The sequence below is a fragment of the Triturus cristatus genome, chromosome 10 (assembly GCF_964204655.1).
Source record: "Triturus cristatus chromosome 10, aTriCri1.1, whole genome shotgun sequence".
Lineage (NCBI taxonomy): Eukaryota > Metazoa > Chordata > Amphibia > Caudata > Salamandridae > Triturus > Triturus cristatus.
In genome coordinates, this window is record NC_140593.1 from 536,038,530 (window position 1) to 536,052,617 (window position 14,088).

Consider the following 14,088-nt stretch of genomic DNA (forward strand, 5'->3'; position numbering starts at 1 on the left):
ACTCCTTCTCCTGTGGAAGGCAAAAACCATGTCCTCAGATAATACTACCGCCTCATACAAAGGCAACGATCAATCTTCCTCTACAAGAGGCTTCTTTAGAGGAGAATACAGAGGCAACAACAGCAAAGGTCGGGCAAGGGTTCCACGCCACACTTCCCCCCCGATCATTTGACACCTGTCGGGGGACATCTTCTACAATTCCTTCCCTTTTGGCAATCTATTTTCACAGACAAATGGGTGTTAGGAATTATCCAACATGGTTATTGCCTGTAGCTTACCAACAATCCTCCAAACATTCCACCACGTTCTCACAAAATGTCACCAGAACCTTTACACCTACTTCAGCAAGAGGTCCAATCTCTTGTGTCCAAATGAGCCATAGAGCCTGCACCGTTACAGGGAGTACACACCTGTCCCTTGATAATGTATTTTTTAGTTCCCAAAAAGGATGGCTCCTTGGGACCTATTCTAGACCTCGAAGAACTAAACCTCTACATACTTTCAGAGCATTTCCACATGGTGACACTTCAACAAGTGTTCCCACTTCTGCAGCAGGGCGATTTTATGTCTACTCTAGACTTAAAAGGCACATATTTCAACATTCCAATTCATCCCGTTCAACGCAAATATCTCACATTCATGATAGCGGGTCATCATTACCAATTCAGAGTACTACCGTTTGGAGTCACCACTTCTCCTAGGGTATTTACCCATTGCCTGACAGTAGTCGCAGCCCACCCGAGAAGACCGCACATCCACGTCTTCCCATACCTGCTCATCAAAGCCAGCACTTACCAAATGTGTCTCCAACACACTCAAACCAATCTACTTCACCAACTAGGGTTTACAGTAAATGCGTTGAAGTCTCATCTACAGCCTTCCAACACAAATCTATCTGGGAGCCACGATATATGCTCAAAAAGATTCAGTACCTTCTAACTCTGTTTCAGCCCAACCTATCATTATCAACAAGAGTATTCATGCAACTGCTAGGGATGATGGCGTCTTGCATTGTACAGTCGCAGGGTAGGTTGACCAATCTAGTGTTGGTAGAAGGCCACACCCATCGATCTCTGTAGTGGTGGAACCCACAAAATGATCCAAAGGGCGGCCCTTTCTCGACCCTGTTCCACAGACTGTGCTAACAGCAGACGCATTGCTCACTGGTTGGGGCGCTCACCTACAAAGTCACACAATCCAAGGATTATGGAGTCTAAAGTACATGAGTCTCTATATAAATCACCTAGAGCTACTAGCAGTGTTCCTAGCACTCAAAGCCTTTCAAACTCACCTAATAGGCAAAGCTGTCCTAGTGTGTGCAGACAACATGACCGCTATGTACTATATACAGAAACCGGGGGGACACACACTCTATCCAACTGTCATGCCCAGCACAAGCCATTTGGAAATGGGCTATACATCACAAAATGTATCTCCTTGCAGAACATCTGCCAGGAGTAAACAATCAGATTGCAGACCTCCTCATCAGACAGACAGCAAATTCACGATTGGGAACTTCATCCCCAGACTCTTCTTCCGTACTTTCAGGAATTGGGATTTCCTCACATAGACCTGTTTGCAACAGCTCAAAACCCAAAATGCCCAATCTTCGCCTCCAGGTTCCACACCCCCTCTCCAAAGGCAATGCCCCCTAGATGAACTGGTCAGGGATATTTGCCTATGCTTTTCCGCCTCCCTCACTCATTCCGCTGGTAGTTCGGAAGCTTAGACAATCATCCCTCAAACTCATTGTCATAGCTCCTACATGCGCACGTCAACCTTGGTTCACCACCCTGCTGGAGCTCTCAGTAGTTCCACACCAAATGCTGCATCTCAGCTCCAGTCTCCTCATTCAGAGCCATGGAGAAATCAGGCATCCAAACCCCAAGGAACTCAACCTAGCGATTTGGCTCCTGAAGTCCTAAAGTTTGGTTATTTACAATTACCACCAGACTGTATGAATATACTAAAGGAGGCTAGAAAACCTACTACTAGGCATGTTATGCAGCAAAATAGAAACAATGTGTTATATTCTGTAACAATATCAATACCCTTGATGCTTCAGTGCAAAACATTATCTGTTATCTTTTACACTTACAGCAATCTAGATTAGCCTACACATCCATTTGATTGCATCTAGCAGCAGTAGCTTCATATTTACAAAACAGACAACACCTATCTCTATTCATGGTACCAGTGATTAAAGCCTTTATGGAAGGACTAAAAAGAGTAATACCACCAAGAGTCTCACCTGCACTAGTATGGAACTTGAACATAGTCCTTACAAGGCTAATGGGTCTACCTTTTGAACCAATGCCCAGGTTTCAACTACAATTCCTCTAATTGAAGGTTGCTTTTCTTGTTGCAATCACTTCCCCAAGGAGAGTTTGTGAACACCAGGCACTAACTATACAAGAGCCTTTCTTTCGAATTCACAAAGGCAAAGTGGTTCTTCGAACCAATCCCAAATTTCTTCCTAAAGTGTTTTCTGCTTTTCACATCAGTCAATCAGTTAAGTTACCCATCTTCTTTCCCAAACCTGATTCTGTAGCAAAACGAGCTCTACACACACTAGATGTTGGAAGAGCTCTACTATATTATGTGGAAAGAACAAAAGATTTTCGCTAGACAAAACAGCTCTTATTTGCTTTTTCACCACCACACAAAGGCAATCCCATATCTAAATCAGGCATTGCAAGATGGATCGTGAAATGTATCCTAACATGTTATTTAAAAGCGAAAAGAACATTGACAGTACCCCCTAGAGCACATTCCACCAGCAAAATAGGGGCTGCTATGGCCTTCTTAGGAAATATTCCCCCAGCTGACATCTGTAAGGCAGCAACATGGTCTACACTGCACACATTCACCAAGCACTATTGTGTAGACGTGTTAGCGAGGCAACAAGCTAATGTAGGCCAGGCAGTACTTAAAATACTTTTTCAAACTGCAACAGCTACAGGTTAGCCACCGCTTTGGGAGTATACTGCTGTATAGTCTATGCAAAGCGATACCAAGGGGGATGATGGGCGGAGCGCTTTAGCAAATCAAACACTCGCCCCCCAGTCAACTGATCTGGGTTTAATCCAGCATCATTCTTTAGCTCACTCCACCACCCCTGTTCAGACATGGCCACACGCAAATCAGTCTGACTCTGTGCCTCATGGGAACAGTCCAGCCCAAATTGCCAAGCCATGTCTTCCCTGGACCGGAAACAAGCATCCTGGGACTGGTTTCGGGTTCATAACCCTCATCAGCAAGGCTATCTTGAATCCAATGGCAAAGTGAGCAAGGGACCCACGTCTGGGCATACCCTGCCAACTTAGGGCAAACAAAGCGATACCAAAGGGGATAGTCTATGCAAAGCATGTGATCTACAGCTCCCATGCCTCGAATGATTAATGTTACTTACCCATTAAGCATCTGCTCTTGGCATGTAGATCCGCCCCAGGTACCTATACCTGTTGCAGTTTTCTTACTTTACATACATACGCATGGGCGTCTCTATTCTACACTAACTCCATTCTCACCCTCTGCGGGAAAACAATCTAACAATGGAGTCGATGCCCATGCGCACTATCACCGAAAAGAGGAGTCACCTACCTCGTGACTGGAAAGACTTCTTCAAAGAAAAATGACTTGCAAACATCCAGACCCAACACTAGAGGGCAAGAGTATACAAAGCATGTGAATCTACAGCTCTACATGCCGAGAACAGATGCTTACTGGGTAAGTAACATTATGTACAACAGAACGGCTCACCTGGGCTGGAAAAGTTGTGTTGACCGCTGAGACAGGGAGGCCTGGGCATTCCAGACCTGGGAAGTTACTATCAGGTGAGTCAGTTGAGGTATTTAGTTGAGCAGCTCAGGGGTGAGACTGATAAAGCAAGGTGCTTTATTAATCAAAATCTTACCTTTACACTTTTAGAGAGGTCCTGTGGCTCCTTAGGGATCAGAGAGGAAAGAAATCTATATCTCACTTGTGACTTGCCCTATACTTAGGGTGTGGAATAGTCTGACGTATAAACAAGGATTTACTAACTATTGCTTACTTTTTTCCAATTCCTAAAAATATAGACTTGACTCCAGGCCTTGGTACGGTGACTTTTTACTGGCTGAGGGTCTCATGACTGCTAGAAATTATGGGACTTCTTCCATTAAGGCTGGATTAGACCCTTTGAAGATATCAAGCCTACATATCACATTCCAGAAACAGAACACTTTTGGTATCTTCAAATTAGACACAGAGTCCTACAGCCATCAGTCAAAACAGGGCCTCACATGAGCATACGCCATTTGAGAAATTCTTTAAAAAGCTAACTGAAGATTGCCACTAGGTCTTGTTGTATGTAGCCCTGGGCACGTGGGACCTCCAATAGAAGAATCCATACCTAAAGCAGTGGTAGATGGAACTAAATATAACCTTAGACCAGAAGCAACAGGAATGATCTTTACTAGCTCCAATAACTTTTAATGGCATGCCCAGGGGTGTGAACTACTACGCAAAATACTGTATAGCATGCACTGCATCTTGGCTCACCTTCACTTGATTGTGCTCTCAAAGTCTCAATCCTGTTGGAATTTCTGTAGCAAGGTCAGCTCCATTACTCACTTTTTGTGGTCATGCCCTAGATTGTGCGGCATTTGGGATGCAGTGCTGTCGAATGTAATCCAGATCTCTGAGGCTGACTTTCCTAAGGACCATTCTATTTGGTATCCCCACGGAGGACTTCTCCTTTGCATTCAAGACTGGGCAGATGGGACCTACACCACTCCCTACTCATAGGGCTTTGAAGTCTTCCAGGCCATGAGAAGTTCACTTATAATATGATTGACAAAGGGACCAGTTTTAGTATGAAATAGAAGCCTGTTCTTGAGTACCCCAGTAACGAGAGAACTCGTGCCCACAGAGACAAAGGTACTAGGCCTAGTAGATGGCAAACGTTGCCCTAGATTGGGGAACACCCCTGTTGCTTCACAGGGAAGTGAATGATCAACCACATATGTGATCTCTAGCCGGGTGGTGGTGGGGAGGGGATTCGGGTGATGAAGTCGGGGGTGCGGGTTAGTCTTTTTAATTAATGTTTTTGGTAGGAATGCCTGTCTTCTGTTTTGTAATATTGCTTTAAAAATTGATTGTCATTTAAAAGCTGTTGGAAAGCCCACTAATAGAAAACAGATGAGGAGGATTCCGAGTACTTTTCAGGGAGTGGCTTAGTTTTGGCTGGCTGTCTGTTCTTCTAAGGAACAACAGCTATGTTTTGGGACATTGAGTATGACTTAATGCATGGTATGTGATGTTTTTAGAGCGAGTAGTGGTAAGTATTAGACTTCATATATGTTTGCAAGTTTTTCTCTTAATCCAACATACAAAACATATATTTATGATGGAAAGTGTTGTTTGATTTACCAGGGACAAGAATCCACCATTCAGCTCATTAATGAACGATAACAACAACTCATGGAATCCTCCAGGTCCAGTTGCGGAGGGGGAAGGGGATACTATGTCTAATGCCCAACGAAGTACACTTAAGTGGGAAAAAGAAGAAGCACTAGGTGAAATGGCAACTGTTGCACCTGTTCTCTACGCAAATGTCAACTTCTCTAACCTTAAGGAAGAATTTCCTGGTGAGCTATTTCATTACGTTGTTTGTATTGTAGCAAATTAGTTTTTAAAGGTATTGGAAATGTTTTCTTTAGTTATAACCTTTTCTTGCATAACACTAAATTGCTCGGTCGTAGATAGAGGTGTACCAGTATATTCATTCTATGATGTCGCCAAGCTATTTCATCATTTAAATTCAAACCCATCTCTGCAGGGATTATAGACCTATCCTTAAACATGTAATTCTAATGGATATTAATACACAAAGATGAATTATATGAACCCCTTCACAGACATCAGACTAGATTTGTAAATGTTTTCAAAGCCAGTCACCTTCATTGACATCAGGTGGCATTGAATGTCATTGGTGTCTTGCGTATGCACCTGAAGTGGTGTGAATTGTTATTTATGATACCACATACACCTGTGACCTCAGTTCCTGTGTTTTCTGTGTTGAAAGTGAGGAAATTAGATGTTTGTTACAGTTGTCATTTTGTCTTGAGAATTTGAGATGTTCATGACATTCTACTGGAAGCCATAAAAAACATGTATGAAGCAAATGTTAGTGGTGGATATTCCTCCATCATTCCTTTGGTTCTCTTGTAGAAATAGCAGCCGTGTATCATGTGACATGTGAGAAGATGCTTCAAAATGCATTGAAGTAATAGTCAAAACTTGCTTTGACCTCAAATAGACACCTCATTTCCTTTCTTGATGTAAGGCCAGGGTTGAGTGCAAGGTCTTTCTCAACATCTTAGTCTCTTCAGGGAGATGTCTCCAAAAATGCAAGAAGAATTGCTTACACCATAGTAAAAGAGAGGAGAGCAAGGGATGGCTACCTATCCAGATGGTGAGCAAAAGAACGACGGATTTAACCCAGATATCTTGACTGGGGGTGGATGTATGATGTATTCAGCATTCCGTCCATCATTTGTTTGCGTAGTACCTATCCATCAGAGCATATTTTGCCTCGCAGCGTAAACCTCAGGGAGATTTCCAATTGCAGTAGTTTTAGCAGCACAAATTGCAGCTTTACAGTAGCCTGTACCTTAGGTCTTAGTTACTTGCCTCTGTGAGCCATGTGTACCATCTTCTGCTTGCTGGCTTCCAAAGAGGTTGTGGCACTGCCTTTGGTGTTGGTGGACACTGTTAAGCCTCAGCCAGCTTCCAGTCTCCTCTCATATGCCATCAGTTATGTGTGCCATGAAGTCGATGTTGAAATTTGTTTCAAGTAAAGTGCAAATTCTGCTTCCATTTCTGTGTTTAATCGAAAGAATGGTACGTGGTTGCCTACTTCACTGGATGTGACATTGACTGCTTTTCCTGGAGCAGATCTTCTTATTTGCTTAGGGAAAGACAGGATTTTTTTAGGGTAAGCGAGTTTCCTCAGATCATGAAATTATCTAGAAATGCATCTTTTCGGAAGATGTTGGAATTATTTGGTTCAGATTCAAATAAGAATCGTTTAAACATGTCTCTGCAAATCGATTTACAGAAGACAGAAAGGCCTACTTCTGCTGAACCTGGCTCTTTGAGGTGCATGGAAAAGGAAGCCATTGTAATTATGAATATTGATCTCTAAGACAGAAATACAAGTCTTCATTTCCTGTAGGGATATTTAGAGGCAGGCAGTTGGCAGAGGAGATTCTTCCCTTCAAAAGGGGCTTAGAAAGAATAATAATCCAAATCCTATTCCACTCTGACAGTTGCCGGGTCATTTTTCAAGAAATATTATTCTACAATGTCATAGTTCTCTAGCCGTCCAATGCATGAGAGTTTGATTTAGCATCTTCTGTTAGTACGCTGAAGTCCTGCAGACAGATTCTGAAAATTTGATTGTGTTTGCGAAGAGAGCACTTTTTGCAGGATCAACTCCACCTTTTGCTCTATTTAGTGCTGGTTTACTGAATCTGAACACTGGTGCGCTGACGTCCAGGGCCCCATTTGTGCTCTAACCCCTAAAGTATAGGTGCAATTGGCTAATACCTGATTGGCATATTTAACTTACCTATACGTCCCTTGGACATGGTACTCTTTGTACCCAGGGCCTGTAAGTTAAATATCACTAGTATACTGCAGCACTGATTGTCACCACTACAGTGACAATGTGAAAACACGCCTATAGGCCTGCCACTGCTGCTTAGAATGGCGGTTTTAAAACTGACTAATTGACTCGTCAAAATTAAACCATTTTCCAGGCCGAAACCTTCCTATTTAATACTGATAAGTCACCCCTAAGGTAGGCCCAAAGTGTTATAAACTGCATGGTATTTAAAAGGTTTTCAATGCCTTCTTATGTTTTACGTGTCCTTGCAGTGAAAAATTGTTTTGCACTGTGCCAGGGCTGACACTCCCTTAGAAAAACACTGGGTTACATTATACAAACTTTTAGTGTATAACTTTTCTTTGGGAACAGTTAGAGCCACGATTCAATGGATTCAAAAGGAATTAAAAATCCAATCTGATGGTAAAGTCAGATTTTAAATTGCTATTTTGAAAATGACACATTTAGAAATGTTAAAACAAGGTGATGAATGGAATGCTTGAAGTAATCTCAGCTATTGGCAATCGCGTGGTGCCGCATCCAAATTGGTTGTTTTTTGCCCACCATGCCACCTCAGTTTGTACCCAGCCATATGCAAATTAGTCTTGACTGTGCTCCTCATGGAAACAGTCCAGCCCGAACTGCCTGACTAGGTCCTCCCTAAACTGAAACCCAAGCTACCTAGGACCAGTTTTGTCCTGCTTATTGCTCTTCAGCTTGGTATAGCTTGGTACCAGTAGCACAGTGAGCCCAGGACCCATGTTTGGGCATACCTGGCAAACTTAGGGCATCACATATAAAATCAACAAGGTGATGAATGGAATCATCACCTTGTTGTTTTCTTCACATATCATGCCACCTCATTTGGGACCCAGCCATTTGAAAATCTGTCTTTTTTGTCTACTTTTAGAAATTTAGCATTTTCCCGCATATGGCCTCTAGTACCCCTTCCTGAGATAATCCCCAATTGTCAGCTGGCAGCCTTCTGGGAAGAACATTCAGAAAGTACATTTTTCACCGGGACGAACCTGGTCACAGTATCCACCCATGCTCCATCACAGTCACCCTTACTTTTTCCCTGTCATGCGAGATCAGATACCCGTGGTTGGAGTTGAAAACTTTTAACAATCAGTTTCCCTGAGCAAAGTTTTGGTGTCTATTTATTAAAATGTATACTATTTTTATAAATTGGAGTGGAATTTCTATTGTGTTGTGTTTGCAACGTATTAACTGTTTGGGTACTGATAAATGATTTACACTTGTTTCTATTTAGTTAAGCCTTACTGCTCTGTGCCACAGCTACCCAGGACTAAGCTGAGGTTTAAATTTAAATAACCTAATTAGGCCTTATGCAAAACAGTAACATTATTCTTGGTGAGGTCTCACAACAACGTCAATTAATTATCCACTTTCTCACACACACAGTTTAGCTTTCAGATCTTCTACTGCCACCTGTTTGCTGGTGGTATACCTGTCCTTTTTGGAGTTTGCTGCTCTAGCTCTGCAATAACTTTTTGAGCACTCTAATGGTCATTTTGAGGACCTTTTGAGGGAAGGGATTGATGCTCGATACAGTGGTCAGTGGCAGATCAATAGAGTTTTTACTTGTGTTCACCCATGATTTGATTAATAAACATGACTTTGGTGGCCAGCTGCTATTGGAAAAGTTACAAGCAGAGCTGTGCTGCTACTAGGGCATTGGGCCTTTCATCACCCTCAAAGAAATTACAATAGCAGTATTTCAATTTCTGAGACTATGATCACTGAGTTTGGAAGGCAGCAGCCTCCACAGAAGTCTCAAGCTCCATGAAAGATATTTTGGATCATAAGGGACATAGATCGGGTAAAGGGCAGAAGCCCAGTGTTCCTTTTCATATTCTTTTGTTTTTCCAGCTGCAAAACCTGAGTGTTTTTGTTCATGCAGTGCATGTAAAGCACCCTTGTAGAATGGCTGCAGTACAGTTAGGACAATGGTTGCTGATGGATTGTTCTCAGCGCAGATTCCTCACCTTAAAATATCCCCCAGACTAGCTCTGTAAATGTTTTGCACCTGTGCTCCCATTTGCTGCTGGTGGCATCAAGTGGCAGTGCGCTGACCGCATACCACCCTGGAAGTGATGGAGTGAGGCCTCGTAAAAACACCACCCATGCTTGTTGATGTAAGATTAGATCTCTCAGTGCCTTCCTATGTGGATCTGTAACTCCACTTTGTGGAGAAGTTTGGAGTCACTGGAAAGCCAACCGTGTCCCAAGGACTGAAGTTTCCACCGCAAATGACAGGATTCAAGCTGTGCTGCAACTTTCAGAAAGCAGATACTGGTTTGCCTTTGAAGCCTGAGCTCAGGACACAATTCGAAGTTGTGTGATAAGTGCATCCTCATTCAACCAAAGGCGATTTAAAACAACAAAGTAAACACAAGAAATCGGTGCCTTGCTTACATCCCACTCCAAATCTTGGGTCCGGTCATAGGACTGCCTCTGCAGCAACTCCACTTCCTGCTCGAACTCCTCTAATATGTTGAGGTCCAAATACAAGCACAAAATGACAGAGAACTGCACCCCACCCTTCAGTATGACTCCGAAGAGAAGGTGTAAGGGTGCTGTAATGTTAGCTGCATTCCATGGAGGTCAATCCCTCATTTGATCCCAACATGCCTTTAGTTTCCCAGGCATTTGTCAATCCTGCAGCAGATAGATGCCTTCAAGGAGGGCATGCTTCAAATTTTCAGTGTGCTTCTAGCTTCCTCTGGCATGCGTTTGAGCCCTATGGAATCGCAGGGGCCTCCAGTATTGGTTACTGCTGGCAGGTCCCTCCTGGTACTGTCCACTCCCTCTGGACCCTTGACTGGGCCTTTAGCAACTCCAGCACAGACTTCAACCCTGGCACCAAGATCCACACAGGTTTTTTTCCGCACTGACACCAGTGCCACTGGATGTTCAGATGGGGACAACCTTGTCCGGTCCCAAACCAACATCCTCTTGCGCTCAACCAATGTTTCACTATGAGATTACAAAAGCACAACCACACCTGGACTCTAACCCTGTGCCACTACCACGTCATAGCTGCCAGCAGGGGCTACATTCTTTTTTTTAAGTTCTTCCTCTGATCCTGTGCCAGAGCAGGGTATACACCAGGCGGTTGATGACGATAGAGAGAAGGACTTGTTAACTGATGGAGCCCTAAACCTTCATTTAGAAAATGTCAGTGGACTTGATATCTCTCAGACAAAGCTGAACTTGCCACATGGGCCACAATTAGAAAAAAAGTGAGTGTATTATTCGCAGTTGTGGCCCTCTATTGTGTCTAAGACAAGTGTTTTGATGGAAATCTTACAGCTGAAGCACAACTTCTGAGCCTTTGCTCCCATTTATTCTTCACAGATCCACAAGTGGTTATCTAGTCGACACCCTGTCTTTGCTTGCCTACGAAGAGGCAGGCAGCCAGACAGGACGGCGTTTGGTAACCTGGATATTCTCACCAAGCACAGGCCTAGACCAGTAAGGTGAACCATTTCCAACAATCCGTCTGTGCAGAGAATCCGAACTGGTGACTCCTTTGGCAAACGTATGTTTTCCTCTGCCAGTTTGGCACTGCGATGCGAAATACGCAGCCTGTTTGTTGGACTGGCATGTCCTTTGGGACATGGCCAGCGAGATCTTTCTGGCAGTCCTGGAGGATCATAGTGCCTCTCTGGCTCAAACGATACATGATGGGCAGGATGCAGCCAAGTAGGTTATCCTGGACAATCTTGATACCACGGATTCCATTGGCAGGGCGGTCTGTGCCAGTTTTGTCTTTCGTAGACATTCCTGGATGAGGTTCACTGGTTTTTATGGCGATATACAGGCTTCACTAGTGGACATGCCTTTTTATGGACCTTGCCTCTTTGCTTAGAATGCAGACTCCGCTTTGAAATGCTTTAAAGACAGCAGAGCCGCTGCTTGTGTTTCAGGGCTGACGGTTCTGCTAAGCAAATCCTGCAGCAGTTCAGTAAATTTAAGGGCTTTTCCAAGGGTCTGAATTTCTAGGCAGAGACGGTCTTCCCAGCCTGTGATGCAGCAGAGCGCCCTGTCCTTTTGAGGTGTGGGCATGGAACCGGCAAACAATGTGCAGGCCAGAAATTGCATAATTTCTTCAACTCTTCTTCCCCTACAACAACAGCCACCACACTACATTAGCGGCGCTCCCAGTGGAAGACTGGCTCCTGCACTTTCTCCTGGGTTGACAATGTCATGCCATATAGATGGACCCTACAGATTGAACAAGCAGGCTACATTGTATCTTTTCCCTCCTTCCCATACAATATTCCTCCCACACCGAAAAAAATCTTACCTGTCGATTCTGCTACAGGAAGTATGGCTGTTGCTCGCTAAGGGTACCATTAAGATAGTACCAGGGTCAGAAAAAGACATGGGCTGTTACCTTTCCTATTTCCTCATTATGAAAAATGGTTGGGGGCCTCAGGCCTGTGTTAAACCTTTGGTTCGAGGCATGTGGGCTGCTGAATTCATATTTGTGCATAGATCACCGCCTAGTGTTGGGTCCGGATGATTGCACATTGTTGTCCTGGAAGAGTCTTCGAAGTATCACGAGATAGGTGGCTCCTCCCCTGGACTACAGTGCACATGGGCATCCCCTCCATCCTTAGATTGTTTTTTTCCGCCATTGGGTTCGGATGTCCTAATCTTAGCTCTTTGAGTATTTAGGCCTTTTCTTTCGTCGGTATTGTTTTCGTTCGGCGCCAAGTATATTTGTCGAGGGCGTTCTCGAGTAGATCATCAACAATGGATCCAAAGACATCGAATAGCCCTTTTAAGCGTTGCCCTCTTTGCAACACTAAGTATGCTCGCTTCGACGTGCACCCGGTGTGCAACAAGTGCCTCTCTCCAAACCACGACGAAGCCACCTGTATGGCGTGTTCCAGGTTTCGATCGAAGAAGACCCTTCGCATTCGTCGAGCAGCTCGGCTCGAGGCGCAGAAAGCGACGCCGAACCCGGACAACATCTTCGGGACAGAAGATGAGGAGGTCGTGGACCTTGAAGTTCGGGGGGAGCTCTCGGATCCAGATTCGGAGCGCAAATCCGACTATGACGCCGAAGACGAGCGTATACTAGACGAACAGGAAGATGGTGTCGTCGAAGAGGTAGGAGACGACGAGGAGGCCCTTGGAGCCGAGGAAGATGGCTCAGAAGCTGCGCTAGGCTCATATGTCGGTACAGGACCCAACGAGACACTCGATAATGCTCAGGTCGAGGGATCGCCACAAGGCCTTACCCAAGATCATTCCTCTCGTTCTACAGCCCCGCATAAAGGCCCGGCTACGAACTACCCCCAAGAGCCATCGGTATCGAAAGAGCCATCATTCGATCAAAAGAAATCGAAACTGAAGGCACAGGCACCTACCTCGAAACCGAAAGTGAAAGAGTCTCATCGGCGACAAGGCCTCGAAGCCCTCGGAGCCGACCAAACAAAAGAAGGCAGTCGACGCACGGAGACTTCATGGGGACGTCGAGCCGAAGGCGGCGCCGACAACCAAGGTCAAGGTTGCCGACCCGAAAAAATCGGCGCCGAGGATCGTCGGCACAAAAATACAGAGCGCCTCGCGACGGCCGAGCCATCCCGGTCCTCGCGTCAAGAACACGGCGTCTGGTTCGGGGTTAGATGCCACGTCCAAGAGGGTATCGACGGAACGTGTCGACTCAACAACCCCGTCTCCCCTCCTAAAGAAGAAGGTGTCGGAGTCGTTACTTCGCATCCGCGACACGGCTTCCATGCTCAGCGCAAAAGCACCCCCGCAGCCGAAGACGGTCAGCACAGTTCACATCGCGTCGACGCACATAAAATTCGGACTACCACCGGCGGTACGACCGAAGATGTTCGACGCAAAGAAGGGTCTCGAGCCGCAAAAAGGGGTCGACCCGAAGAAACCTGTCGAAGCACCAACAAGAGTGCCGATGGGGCAGAGAGCTGTCTAAGTCCCTCAGGAAGATGAGGAGCCAAGGCAGTTTATCGATGCGGAGACTGGTAGACTGTCAATATATAAACGAAAGATACTGCCAGAGAAATCAATGGAGCCATACAAAATCCCATTGAAGAAGAAGAGGACCACGTCACCAGTTCTAGTAGAACATGTTCACTATTATGACCAGGAGCCTCAGTCATTCTCACCCACACAATTTGATGAGGATGCAGGGGATGCTGGTGATATTGAGGACACTTATCCTGTGGACACTGACCCTGAAGATCAAATCCTACCTTGGGTGGACGATATTGGTACAGGGGACCCACATACCGCTCCAGACACGCAGGCATATGTGGTAAAATCATCTCCTACTGAGGATACTGCTGCTTTCAATGCCTTGATTGAGAGAGCAGCTAAAAATCATGATGTACAGCTCCATACTGATCCTATTGAGGATGATTTTCTGATGGATA

General features: G+C 44.9%; 1 protein-coding gene across 9 annotated transcripts in view; it reads left to right on the forward strand.

The window, feature by feature from the left end:
* Positions 1-14,088, forward strand: part of KMT2C (lysine methyltransferase 2C) — a 1,736,691-nt gene that overhangs the window by 1,031,942 nt on the left and 690,661 nt on the right. For all 9 annotated transcript variants that reach the window (XM_085632007.1, XM_085632012.1, XM_085632004.1 and 6 more), the window contains one exon: positions 5,416-5,630. In XM_085632007.1, the coding sequence (XP_085488133.1) occupies positions 5,416-5,630 (215 nt within the window). The remainder of the gene's footprint in view (positions 1-5,415; positions 5,631-14,088) is intronic.